Genomic DNA, 14,848 nt, shown 5'->3' on the forward strand with positions numbered 1-14,848 from the left:
CTCTCTTGCCTTTTAGATAGGCGGATTACAAACTTTGATAGCTCACCAATACTCCAAGGAAAGATAAAATGTAGAGCCTATGGAGTTCCTTTTGATAAAATGTGCAAATGCAAGATCAAAGAGGTTTAGCTTTTGATAGAAGGTTTTAGCTCAAGAAAAATGAGTTTTAATCTTTCTCAAATGTTTAAAACCTTATTTAGATAGGTTTTAATCATGTATATATAAGGTATTTGTAAATATGACCGTTTGGGGGTAAAACTGTAAATAACTGGGTTGAAAAAGTCAACCTGCAAAAGCCCCAACGGCTAGTTTGCTCCACTGTCGTGGTCGACCGAGCCACAGCGGTCGTCCGCCCCTATCGGGCGCCCTTTTTTATTTTCAAAATCCTTACCGTCGCGGTCGACCGGCCCCATAGCGGTCGCTCGGCGAGGGCTACCTGTTCGCTAAAAAATTTGGCTAAAAAACCTATCTCGGTCGACCGACCCACGATGGTCGCCCACCTAAACCCATGTCAAATTGTTTCTGTTGAAACAAAAACATATCCGTGGTCGCCCCCCGGTCGACTGGCCCGCTATTTTTTCGCAAGTGCTGGAATTCCAGTAAGCTTGCCGCGGTCGCCGGGGAGACCCCCGGTCGATCAGCCCTGTTGTAAAATCCATTTTAACTTTAAAATTCAAGAATTTTGGGCCTTGGTCTTTATGCTTAAGTCCTAGGTTTTCAAACACATTTTTGGGTATGTTGATGGTTTTCAAAGATGTAAAATATTAAGTATAAAAACCATTTGAAAACCTTTTGAAAGTGCATTTAAACATAAAATCAAGAGGACTCCAAATATAATCTAAAAGATGTAAACCTTGAGTCTTCTTGAATGTATCAGCTCCTTTGCACTTTCTTAGACTTCTTCGGTTTGAGAGTGAATTTCTTGAGCTTATTCTAGCTCTTGTGAGTTCCTCCAATCTTCAATGCATGTTGTGAGGTACATGAGGTGTCACCATGGCATGTTCAACTCCAAGCTCCTTCTTGACACTTGTTGGAAACTTGTGAAATCTTCATGATGAGCTTCTTAATTTGAACATCTTCAAATGAGGATGTCTTTACTGTAGGTACAAGCTCTTGATTCCTTTGCTCCTTGATCCACAAGCCATGTGTTGTGAAGAGTTGTGTAATGGTAATTATGACATGAAATTCTTGTATACAACACAACATCTCAAAGCAACACATCAGTCTATAAATGATAATCAATTTAGTTTGCTAGCATCAAAACAAGAGGTAAGGTGAATGATTAGACCCATGGGTTTTCTTTGGCTTACAGGTCTTAACTTAATGAAGAGGCACAAAGCAGATACAGGTGCATGTCAAATAAGGTTATGAATTAAAGGTGCGATAAAGCAATTCAATATCTAAGTTTTGGTCAAAGTCAATTGTTTTCAGAATTCAAATACACTTCAGAGTCATCGGCATGGTCCAAAAGACATGTTATTGCACAGACAGTCCACGATGTTGGAACTAGTTCCTTGAGTTCAGATACAAGTCGACAGGGCCAGTGTTTGATCCCACTGACGGGCCAAAAGTTCTAGTGTATTTCCCCCACGGTGGGTCCATAGTTTCAGAAATAATCCAAGCATCCACAGAAGTGTTCAGAAGGTGTCAAAGGTTCATATTCAAATAGTTCTAAGTATTCAAAGTTCAAACTGATAGTTTCAATGGTTCAAAGTTCAGAATAGATATTCATATTCATAACAGTTATTTCAAAGGTTCAGAAGAGTAACGGTAGGTGAAACAAAATAGCATGGTAGACTCAAAGCTAATTCAGAAGTTCAAGGGTATCATTATAGGGTTCCAAAGTCAATGTCAATTCAAAGTGAATAGGGTTCACAAGATACCCAAAGTAGTACATTATTACATACCTCAATGACGAAAACTTTTCCTTTTTCTTAATCACCTTAGTGTCCCTTCGGAAGTGAATCGGTAAACCATCATAGGGTTCTTTTAGTATTTTTGAAATTTTCATCATTTAAGAGTTTCCAAAACTTTTTAAAACTATTTTTAACAGAAATTACTCGTTTTCGGCATATCGGTAGGGTACAAAAGCGTCGAAAACGGACAAGAAACAAATAAGTTATGAATTTCTGAAGTTTGAACTGCTTGGGAAAACTGTCGCGCCGGACATCCGGGAACTTTCCGGACGTCCGGGAATCTCTCGGTTTCCTCAACTAGATTCAGACGGACGTCCGCCATTTTTTCCGGATGTCCGCCCCATGTGCGAACCCAGTTTTCCCCGAAACGTGATTTTTCACCGTTTTGACACTAAAACGGTCATAACTCATTCGTTTGACATCCGATTCGCGCGTGGTTGGATCCGTTGGACTCGTATCGATGAGAGAAATACATCTAATATAATTTCAAGCTCAAAAATTCTCAGATCTAATTACCAACAATTAATCAAATCTTTTTAGGGATCGAATTGAACCCTAACCATATTTCTAAAATCAAAGTTCTCTTAGGGATCCATGAATTCATCCTTTAAATCAATCATACACCAAAATCTAATCGATCTAAACTAAACTTTATCGAAATCTATCAATCTTGTTTTGAGTTTATATCAAATGAAGAATACTCAAAGTTCTTACCCGGATTCACGGTCGAAGGCTCTGAGATTGCAATCTCCTTGCTCTTCTCATTCTCTTCCTCTGATTTCTTTCTCTAGAGCTGAACAAAGCATTTAGGGTTTGTTTTAGCCACAAAATAATATATTTATAGGCTTTCCTAAGAAGCCCTAATCCAAGTCAATTTCAAACGGACAAAAACACCCCTCTTATTAGAGGGGAACGAAATTTTTAATGGGGGGTATTTTTGGGTATTTACATCTCTAATTATTGACTCTTCCTCAATCCTGAGACATTGAGCTAACTCATCAAGAGAAATTTCCTCTTTCTTGTGTTTGAGACTTTTCTAAAGTCTTTCCAACTTGGCAGAAGTTTGTTAATAATCGACGAAACAATAAAGGAATCATCAAGTAAATTGCCTTGCAAATGAATTTGACTCACCATGTGTTGAATTTCATGCAGTTGATCAATAGCAGGTCTATCATCTACCATGCAATAATTCAAGAAATGATTCACAGAGAACTTTTTACTACTTGCGACCTCTGCCATGTATTTTGCTTCGAGTACATACCGAATCTCACTGGCCGATCCCATACTCTGATATATGTTGAATAATGTATCCGCCATAGCGTTGAGGATGTGCCATTTGCAGATGTAATCATCTTGTTCCCATTTCATTCTTGCACGAGCCTGGGCTAAAGTCTCATTTTCAACCGCTACTGGCTTTGGGCTTGTGAGAACTCGAACAACTTTGAGCTACGTAAGGATAAAGTACACCTTCTTTTGCCGTCGCCTAAAATTCCCTTTGTCAAATCTTTCAAGTTTTACAAAGTCTTGGGTCATTTGACGAATCAAAAACAATGCGATTGAAGCACTAAGAGAAAATTTGTCTTAAGATTGTTGGTGGGAATTTCTAGAAGATATAATTCTGTAGAGTTGCTTCAAGGCGCGTAATGGCTTTCCTTAAGACAAATTTGCGGATCCCCTTTCACGCTTTTGGTCTTTTTATTTTTTCCAATCTAAAGAACCGTGATCCACCAGGCTACCAACGGTCGCCCGCCTAAACCTTTCTGAAAATTGTTTATGTTTCCAGAAATCAATCTGCGGTCGCCCTGGAACCCCTGGTCGACCGGCCCTGTCTGAAAATTGTTTTTCTATTTTAAAACTTATAAAAATTCCTTTAATTTTCCAATACCATTTTGAAAAATCTCTCACATAAACGTGACCCAAAATAGTTTTTTCGGTGGTGACTAATTTCAAAGATTGTTGAAAACAACAAATCATCACACAAAAAATCTCTAAATTTAAGTCCTCAAGGGCATAAATTTAAGAAGGATACTGAACAAATAATTTGTCATGTTATTCAAGACATAATTAAGAAATTTCAAGTACACCTATAAGCGTCAGATTTGGATTCCAGTTAAAGATTTTTTTTTTCTTTAAACCCAACGGACTAAGATTGGGTCGGGTTTTTCAAACTAAAAACTGACCTAACCCAAGACACATGATTTCTGAATCCAACCTGCGTATTTTCAAGTCGGGTCAATGCTAGTCACGTAAAACTTGACCCAACCTTAGTTGCAGTTTCATACTGACACAAAAGCAAAAAAAAATAGAAGGCAAAAGAAAATGGTATTTAAAGTTTCTAGAAGGGCATTTTTATGAAATAAAAATTTAATTTCTAATGAATGTTAATGTAGCAAGGACTTATTGGAAATACTTTTAAAAAGTTAAACCTCTTTGGCTAAATGATGATTCAGATGATAGAAGGAATTTATTTTGAACATTCAGGAATAGATGTTGGTCACAATCATGGGATGCCTTTTTACTATTTTTTGGAGAATCACTCCAACAAAAGTTACAAGAAAGGAGAAATTGGTACAGATTAAAAGATTCTACAAATACAAACATGAAAAGAAAAAGTCCATAAAGAATCCAGATATAGAAATACAAAAACATAAAGCAGATGCTCCATGCAGTATATATATGTACTATTTTTTCTTTCATAATTGCAAAATCCCATCATAACCCATTTGAATTCCTCATCTTCTACTTCCAACCCAATAGATTTCTCGCTCTTCTTCTCATCACCTACCTTTGTGATTTAAGCATCATTACTATTCATTTAGTTATATTATTCCTAGCATTGTATTATTTTAGTATTTTATCCTCATGCCTAGAGAAAGATCAGATCCTTTGATTGTGGGTCGTGTGATAGGGGATGTTTTGGAACCCTTCAATAGATCTATACCTCTTAGAGTGATCTACAGCAACAGGGAAGTTACCAATGGATGTGAGCTTAAACCCTCAGTTGTGGTGAATCAGCCTAGGGTTGAAATAGGTGGCAATGACTTGAGGACCTTTTACACACTGGTAACTCCACCAAATCCAAAATCATTTGAGAATTGTTGTGGCTCCATTTCTTTCCATGTAAAATGGGCGTAAAACAAATTTTACACCAATTTTTCCAATTAATAATAGGTGTAAAGTCCATTTCTTTTGATGTAAAATGGGCGTAAATCAAATTTTACACCAATTTTCCACTTAAAAAATGGGTGTAAAATTTGTTTCCACTCAATTTACGTGGAAAGAAATAGAGCACAAGGGTTTTTTTTTTTTCTTTTTTAAATGTTCATAGTAAAACTACATGAACACAAGGAAGAATAGATTAAACTTAGATTTTTTTTGCTCATCTCATCCAATGTCAAGGGATATGATTGCAATATCATTTGGTGGTTCTTCACTCATCCGCGAGATCGATCACTGCAAGTTCTTTGTTTAATGCTTTATTTGCTTTTTGAGTGTCGTTTATAGTATGAAGCACTATTTTAAGGCTCAATTGAGGGTTAAAAACTAGATTAATTTGCTCGACCTGATCAAGATACCGGTAAGTTAAAATGGTTTGCATGGAAAATCAATTTATTGTAAAGCCATGTTTTGCAACCTTGATTTTTTTGGGAAATGATATCAACACTCACATGTTTTAATAAGAGGCGCTCAAGTCTCGTCTTTTAGTATTTAAAGGGCTTGAAAGAGTTTTTTGAAAATTGTAATATTACTAAAAGACAAGAGACTTGAGCGCCTCTTATTAAAACATGTGACGGTTGATATCATATCCCTTTTTTTCATGGAATATTAGATTACCATGTGGTGAGAGAGGCGTACGGAGATTGGGAGAGGGAGAGAATTGAAAGGGCATGCATGAATAAGGAAATGGCACCAAGTGGCTGAAAAGAAAGGAACTGAAGAAAAATTCTATTAAAAAAGTGTTTTGACTTTCCTTACTTTTCAGCCTCTTGGCATCATCTCCTCACTCATGTCTATATTCTCTCCCCAACTTGATAAATTTATATTCAATGTAAAAAAATCATGGCTGCCAAACATGGCCTAAAAGCTGAATCTATTTGACTGAATATTTGAAAAGTTCAGATGTTTACTTGATAAGCTTAGAAATAAAGAACTCAACTTGACCAAGACTTAGTTTAGTTAGATGAGTTAATTGGATTTTGTGATCCTTTGTTTTGAGTAATTTAGTTTTTGTTTTTTGCAGGCTATGGTTGACCCTGATGCTCCTAGCCCAAGTGATCCAACCCTAAGGGAATATTTGCACTGGTATGCCCTTTTAACTTATTCTACATAAGAGTGACGTAGTTATCTATTACTCTTTCAAGTTAATATTTCATTTTTATTTCATTTCATAGAAAATATATGATTATGTTATCTAAAGTACTTATGAAATTCTCTTAAGGAAGAAAATGATAAAACTAGAGATGACTAATTCCCTGCCATTTCGCAAAAGCTTAGTAAACTATATTACTACACAGACAAATACCTCATAAAATTTCAGATGTTGGGGTTGTGAAGGTTGGTCTTACGGATATCAAAGTTGTTGGTAGAAAAATTAAGAGGACAAACTACCAAGTTGCTAAGCAGCTTTCGCAGAACTACCACGTTGTCAAATTTTTAATGAAGTTACCAAAACACCAGGTTTTTAGGGTAAACTGATTAAAAACAAAACTCTCTCTCTCTCTCTCTCTCTCTCTCTCTCTCTCTCTCTCTCTCTCTCTCTCTCTCTTCTTTTCTTATTTTTTGTGTTTTTTTCCCGGGGAAGAAGAAGAAGAATGGAGGAGGACATTAAAAACAGAAAAAATAAAAAAAATTGTAAAACTTGGGAAAGAAGGAAAGAAGAAGAACAAAAATAAAAATAGAAAAAAAAATTAACATTAAAACCACCTAATATCTTAAAGAAGAAGAATAAAAAGAAAAAAATAAGAAAATAATAGAAAAAACCCCTAAAATTTAAAAGTACAAAAAATCATATTAAATAATGTTGGATGCCTTATCTTAGTAGCCCCAAATTAATATAAATTAAATTAAATTAAATTGACTCTAATCTGATAGTCAGATCAAAAAATATGCCCAAGCAATATTTGCACATGAATATGTAAGCTACCGTTCTGTAGAAAATCTTATAGTACTCGTAAACAATACAGACACTATCCTAAAATAACACACACTACTTAGGAACATAGTACACTATCCTAAAACGAACTAACTTTCATCCAATGAAGGAAGGTTGCTCCATCCAGCCATTATAAATAGCGTTTCATTTAGTTATACATGTACTACCCTAGAAGAACACTCTCACTACCCTAGAAGGATGCAGACACTTCCTTGAAAAATGTGGATCTAGACAACAACCCCTAGATGTCTTGTAGTTGTAGGATTTTGTCTTCTGACTATGAGTCATCTAGACACTACGCTCAAATTACAATCAGGGTACTTTAGAAACAAACAGATTATATAGCCATTGGGCCATCATTTAGTAAAAATTACCGATAACAAATTACATAACCATTGGGCCATCTTTCTCTCACTTGGCCTACAAAGATCTTCATGTATACCTTACGTATGATAACTTTATATGATATATGGATCATTTACCAAAACCATACTATTCCATTTAGTAAAAATTACCAATAACAAATCATTTAACTATTGTACCACCAACTCTACCCAATAACTTACCCTATGGTTATTATATCTTAACAACACTTACCAGCATGAATATAAATGCATGCATAAATGGAACGTAAACATGGTCCATAAACATTCAATCAGACATTCTACCACTTACTAACAATCCATATAATGGGCAAAAAACAAATAGAGTGACAAAAAATATTCATAATATCAGAATCACAAAACTCAAAAAAATGATCACATAAGTTTATATGAATACCTAATGCAAACTTCCACTATCACAGACTATCGAAAGTGTCAATCTATCCCACATACACTGCATGGTCTCTAAAGAGAGTTTGGTGACAAGCCCTTGGTCAAAGGATTCGCCAACAGAAGTGCAATACTTATGTACTCCACAGACACAGGTTGATTATTATCTCTCTCTCTCTCTCTCTCTCTCTCTCTCTCTCTCTCTCTCTCAAAACAAGTTTAGGTGAAATACAGGTGTGACAACCCAAGAGGGGGGGTGAATTGGTCAATTAGAAATTTTAGGCCTAATTAGGTGGGAGATTAAAACTTAATCCACTAATTAGGCACTATTTAATCTAACCCTTGTTCAAATAGGAATATTAATGAAGGCTAGAGTTTAGACATTCTAATCTTGCACATTTGCGAACCCTTGTTCAAATAAATATATAAATGCAATTAGGGTTTATACATTTAATTCAAGTGCATTTACTAACCCTTGTTCCATTAAAACAATAAACAAGTTAGGTTTAAAGATTACCAATCACCACACGTGCAAGAGAAGGAAAGGAAGAGAAAGAGACAATGAACACAAGATTTATAGTGGTTCGGTCTATCACAAGACCTACTCCTCTCTTCACATCCGCGCGTGAGTTCCACTATCTCGATCATTTTTTATAGCCGGATCAATGATCCATTACATGATCAAGCTTTTCCATTCTTAGAGGCCAAAGCGAAGCCCATCTGCACGAACCCTTCGGCGAGTGGACACACCTTCATATGTCGTCTTCACCTTTCTTAACCGACCGAAGAGGAGACCATCGTCTTTACGATTCTTAACGGGCCGAAGAGAAGTCCCTCAATGAAGATAAAAGAAAATTAAAACTCTCATGCCTCTTGATAGGCGAATTACAACTTGTAAAGCTCACAATCACTCCAAGAAAATACAAATATAAAACCTTATGGAGTGCCTCTTGATAAGATGTAGAAATGGAAGATCAAAGAGGTTTATAGCTTTTGATTAAAAACTTGAAGCTCAACGAGAAAATATGATTTTATCTTTCTCAAATGTTCAAAAGCTTGTAGAGATAGGTTTTTATGAAGTATATATATTATATTTGAAAATATGACTGTTTGGGGGTAAAACCATAAAAACCTGGGTTGAAAAAGTCAACATGCGTAAGCCCCAACAGCTACTTTGCCCGACCGCCCCTATCGGGTGCCCTTTTTTATTTTCAAGTATTTAACCGTCGCGGTCGACCGGCCCATGGCGGTCGTCCGGCGAGGTCAACTTGTTTGCTCAAACAATTTGGCTCAAAACCTATCTTGGTTGACCGACCCACGGCGGTCGCCCGCCCAAACCCATGACGGATTGTTCTGTTTCAAACAGAACAATTTCCGCGGTCGCCCGGCCTGTCCCGGTCGACCGGCCCGATGAATTTCGAGATGTCCTGGAATTCAAGGTACCATCCTGCAGTCGCCCAGAATAGCCCGGTCGACCGGCCCTGTGTAAAATTCCATTTTTAACTTTAAGGTTTAGGGGCTTTTGGCAACTCACTGAGTTCCTAGAGGTAATTCTGTTCTATTGAGAGTAAGTCATCTTTCATGGCTTTGAGTCATTGAGTTATCGATTACTGTCCTCCCTCTCCATGACCTACGCATAGGCATCTCAGTGGTATTCACAAGTGCATAGAGAAAGTGGGGTCGACTCTCCATTGTACCATCTAGTGCAACAATGTCCTCAAGTGGAGACATCGATACTACTCTCTCTTCGGATTACCGGGTGTCACGCCACGCCCCAAACCGAGGGCGCGCCAGGCATCGCATGCCTGTAAGGTAAGCCTAACAAGCACGCAAGGCTCATAATATCCAAATAGAAATAATTCCAAAGGAATCATGGCATTATTCAAAGCAACCAAATTCGTACATAAACCAATACTCGAAATTTCTATCAAATCACACTTTAATCCTAACATAAAACCAAGTAATTAATGTTCATTACAATTAACTAAAAACCAAGGTACTCACTATGAGGAAATGTAAATCAAAGGGACTAAAATCCGCTGAGTGTAAGACACCGCATCCACTCTCTGAATCCTGTAGGGTCAAGTCTTGGTATCTGAAAAATATAAACCACTGGTGAGCTTAAGTAAGAAAGAACAAAAAAAAGGAAGACAATAAGAAAGAATGAACAAAAAAGAGACTTTCTCTCCCTGTGTAGAATACGTAGGATACCTTGGGGTTTTTTCGAGAAGAAGGAGGGCAATAAGAAAGAAAGAACAAAAAAGAATAAAGAAAAACAGAAATGAATCCAAAAAATTGAGAAGTAAAGAAAAAGAAGAGTAGAAGCATAGACATAGAAAAAGTTACTTCCTTTTTTCTTAGTTTTAGAGATTTTTTGTATTGATTTTTTATTCTTCTTCTTCTTCTTCTTCTTGATTTTTAATTTGGAGATTGTTTTGATATTTTTATTCTTCTTCTTCTCTGATTTTAAGGAGTTTTTTGTTATTTTTTATTTTCCTCCATTTTTTTTTCTTCGTCCTCGCCTTAGATTTTTCTTTCATTTTGTTTCTATTTCTCATCTGCATCTTGCCAGATTTTTATGATTATTACCATTTTTGTTCTTCTCTTCCTCGTCCAAGAAGAAGAAGAAGAAGAATTCAAGACGAAGAACATGAGGAAAGGGTAGTGAGTCCTTTTACCCTTAAAACCTGGTGCATTGGTCAGTTTTTTTAAATTTTGACAAGTGGGTAGTTCTCAGTGAAAGTGAAAACGATTTTAGGCCCACCACGTTGATGTTTAAGGCCAATTAAGCTGGGCCCCACGTGCCATGGGACCCACCAAAGAATCTCAGATGTACTGATTGGTTTTGGTTATGCTTTCAGGTTAGTGACTGACATCCCTGCCACAACTAGTACAAGCTTCGGTGAGTAACAAACTAACAACAACACCCTCTTAGTTTGGTTCAGATATTGATGTGGGCCCCATGCTTTACTCCATGTATCATTTTTTGGGATTTGCTAGGGACTCGTAGAGGTCATTTTGTGGGCTTAATCCCTCATTCTATTTTCATTTTTCATATACTTTACTATAAATTATAAACAGGAAAGGCATGGAATAAATGAGGAAAATTATAAAAAGCCACTATGGAAATAATTATAAAAGAGATTATGGGCCCACCCATGGTGTGCCAAACTTATGGAGAAGAGTAAAATTAGGGAACCGTGTTTTTATAATTGCACTAACCCATCTTGTTGCTCATTGTTTAAAGAGCTGTAAAGGGTTATTAGACTTATTACAGCCCCCAAAAAGCTCTTACAAACCAATTAGAAAGGAATAGACAAGCTGTGTTTGTGCAATTATTAAAGAATGGTTGTGCTGATATCATTTTCCCTAATTTTTTATTGTAGGTAAGTTGGGATTGAATCTTTGACCTTGAGGTCAATGAACAAAGCCTTTGACCAATTGAGCTAGAGGCTCAACTCCACCCTAAATTATTGTGAAAAGGGAAATGGTATATTCACCCACTTTTCTTCCATGGGCCACTCCCTTCTAGTGTAAAAAGTAGTTATAAAAGGGAAGTGATAGATCCACCCCTTTTGATTACTTGGGACGCCCAGCATAAGTGTACGTGGCAATCAGCCCCATTGAATCCTTCAGACATGAAGTACATCAGCTTCTCTGCAGTCATTGATACACTGCTGCTGGGTGTCCCAACTAATCAAAAGTGGCGGATTTATCACTTCCCTCATAAAAAATACTAGAGAAGGGTGGCACGAGAAAAAAGGGGGTGAATATATCACTTTTGAAAATGATACGGTGGGCACAACCTATGTATTATACATTAGTGAAATGGAATAAACGGTGGGCTCACCCTTGGTGTTTGATGCACTAGGTGACACGAAAGGAATGATAGGCACACCCATATTATGCCCCATTTAGGAATAAAGTAAATTAAGGGAAATGATTTCTGCACTACAATGTTTTGATAAACAGGCACTCCAATTTTTATCGTGTATTATTTAAAGTGCTGTCAGAGGAATATTACGGTTCTCAAAAAGCTCTTAATGACCTTTAATATTACACGACAAGCAAGTGGAGCGCATGTTTATCAAAACAATGGAGCGCTGAAATCATTTCCCTAAATTAATTGTGACATTATATGATGAGCCCAATCCTAGCTGGCAGATTCATAAAATAAACTCAATGATGGTCTCATTCATGATGGCAACATTTGTAAAATAATGTATATTTTTACCGCTATTTAAAAAATAAAATACAAGCCTGATTTTGTGTTAAGAGAAATTATATGGTGCACGGCCATCCATGCACGTGCAGCCCCAAGAAGCAGTGTGTCCCACATTATATGGGTGATTCAAACCATTCATTTGTTTGGCCCTGAACGTAGATAGGGTGTGCCCGTAAAATCTTCTTCATTGGATGTTCCGAACCCTCTGATTTGTGGAGGTTTAAAATGAATGGTGCAGTATAGAACCTCTATAGATCGAAGGGTTAAAATCATCCTATGGAGAAGATTTTCTGGGCACACGTACCCATCTATGTCAGGTCCCAATAAATGAATGGTTCGGATCACCTCAAAATTGTGGGTCCCACTGTTATTTTTAGGCTGCACGGGCATGCACGACTGTTTACCATATAATTCCTCGTACGAGTAAAATAATGAGTCAGTTCTTTATTTTCTCAAAAAATAGCCATTGATATACTGACTCATACTGGCAATGGCTGCTGATGTTGGCACTGCCATGTTTTAATAATTGCACAAACTCAGCTTGTCTTTTCTTTTTTAAATAACCGTCAAAAGTTATTACATTTCCGAAAAGCTATCAAAAGCTAAGTTGATTTTGTGCAATTATTAAAACATGGTAGTGCCAACATCAGTATGTCGTTATATCAGTTAGGATAGGGAAATGGTATTAGCACTACCGTATTTTGATGATCAAACTCCTCACTTTATTAAAAGTAGGGTATGGCCCTCACCATAGGATGATTCAAACCGTCCATTAGATGGGCCACAACCTAAATAGGTTGTGCCCCAAAAATCATTTCCATTCGTTGATCCTAACCCTCCGATCTGAACTAATCCTCTATAGATCGGAGGGTTAGGATCATCCTATGGAAATGATTTTTTGGGCACAACCTATTTAGGCTGTGGCCCATCTAATGGATGGTTTGGATCATCCTATGGTTTGGGCCATACCATACTTTTAATAATGTGAGGAGTGCAATCATCAAAATACGGGACTGCTGATAACATTTCCCTTAGGATATCCATGTGACAATGATATATCGAGTGCTCTTATATGGATATAATATTGGCTGAACTCATGATATAAAACCATGCATGTTCCATCAATCCAAATTAGTTTCATTTCGCGCTCCCTTGTTTTCATAGTGGCACTTGTTAGTTTCATTGCACACTCCATTCTTTGGATAATGGCACTTGATAGAGACATTTGGAAAAGGCCGGAATTTGATGATGATCCTTTCTATGGGTCTTACTATTTCAGGGCAAGAGATTGTGGGATATGAGAATCCTCGGCCGACGGTTGGGATCCACCGATTTATTATAGTGTTATTCCGGCAAAATGCCCGACAAACTGTCTATGCGCCTGGGTGGCGGGAGAATTTCAACACTAAGGACTTTGCTGAGCTTTACAATCTCGGATTACCGGTCGCTGCTGTTTATTTTAACTGCCAAAGGGAGACAGGTTCCGGTGGAAGAAGGAGATAGAGAGCAACCAATATTCCATACTTCTTTTTTTATTACAGTACTCTTCTTAAGATTTAGATAAATAAATGAAAAGAAGGGTGTTACCCATGAAACTGAAAGTCGATGAATAAAAGAAAAAGGAGGGCTTTACCTAAGATCCATCTGATTTATTTGGTTCCCTCATTTATTGTTGAAATCAAAGGAAATTGTTAAGATTTGTCAGATCAGATATAGCAAATGTGACCGTTGGATCATCTAGGATTAGATGATAGGTAGTTTGGTTAGATTAAACTACTAACTAGATTAGGCAAGTAGTTTAGATTAGGTTTATCTTTTTCGAATCTTATCTGTATCTTGTTTATGATCTCCTTATGTTTATCTGTAAATGCTTATTTAAGCATCTTTTAGTCATTAATGAAATATTATTAGAGATTAGCGATATCTGAAATTTAAAATGGTATCATAGCACCTGGATCCGACCGGGTGCTGAAAACAAAACACAGAGTTCCGTTCTTCTGCAGACGGCCGATATAGCCGTCCGTCGGGCTATCGTCAAACCCCATCTTGACAGTCTCCTAAGAGTCGAGATCCCTTGGTGTCACGCCCCAACCCCCACGCTGGGCGTAGGTCATGACAATGCCGTACACCTGCAAAGCAAGCTTTACAAGTATACAAGGCTAACCACCGAATAATTTGATGAAAAGATACTCAAAATACATTAACAAATTTTCAGAATTTATTTCCAAAAAATTGATATATTTTAGTAGCCAAATTGATAACGACACCCACAGGAGTTTAGAGAGTTGAAGCTTGGTTTTAATAAAGACTCTTTACTAGTTATTCTAAACTTAAGTACAACTGTTTATAATAATGACACCCCGTACCCACTTAAAAATTTTATACCCAATTTTTGGTATAGACACCCGTTTAGGTGATGGGGTTTTCTTACAATGGGGTTGGGTATTACACTTGGCCTCACCTTCGTCTTGGGGATATGACAAATGTCTCTGTTCTTTAGACTCGTCCTTGAGCATGCTGCCTATCACCTTCTTTGCAGAATTGCAGTTCTATATTCTAATTCTGTCATGTATTTCGAGTGGCCTGAGATCCTCCAACCTCTACGAAAGCAGAGGTGTAGAAGAGTGCCTGGGAAAGCTGCATAGCACCTCTCTCTTGTCAAAGTGGCATCATGTTAGCAATATTAGAAGGGTTGGTGTGACAAGTCAAACACAACCTATACCATGCGTGGAAGAAAATCCAAAGATCCCCAAAGATCAGGAAGGAGGTGATATTTAGCACA

The 14,848-nt window shown here is 37.1% G+C and overlaps 1 protein-coding gene across 1 annotated transcript; it reads left to right on the top strand.

Annotated features, from left to right (window-relative positions):
• Window positions 1-4,604: 4,604 nt before the first annotated feature.
• On the top strand, window positions 4,605-13,989 carry LOC143890032 (protein VERNALIZATION 3-like). Its single transcript, XM_077394539.1, has 4 exons — window positions 4,605-4,979; window positions 6,157-6,218; window positions 10,703-10,743; window positions 13,346-13,989. Exons 1-4 carry the CDS (start codon window positions 4,779-4,781, stop codon window positions 13,567-13,569), a joined length of 528 nt encoding a protein of 175 aa, XP_077250654.1. The 5' UTR covers window positions 4,605-4,778; the 3' UTR covers window positions 13,570-13,989.
• The last annotated feature ends 859 nt before the right edge of the window (window positions 13,990-14,848 follow it).

Source organism: Tasmannia lanceolata, unplaced genomic scaffold (assembly GCF_043159265.1).
Source record: "Tasmannia lanceolata isolate RefF3 unplaced genomic scaffold, GAP_Taslan_0.1 ptg000013l, whole genome shotgun sequence".
Taxonomy (NCBI): Eukaryota; Viridiplantae; Streptophyta; class Magnoliopsida; order Canellales; family Winteraceae; genus Tasmannia; species Tasmannia lanceolata.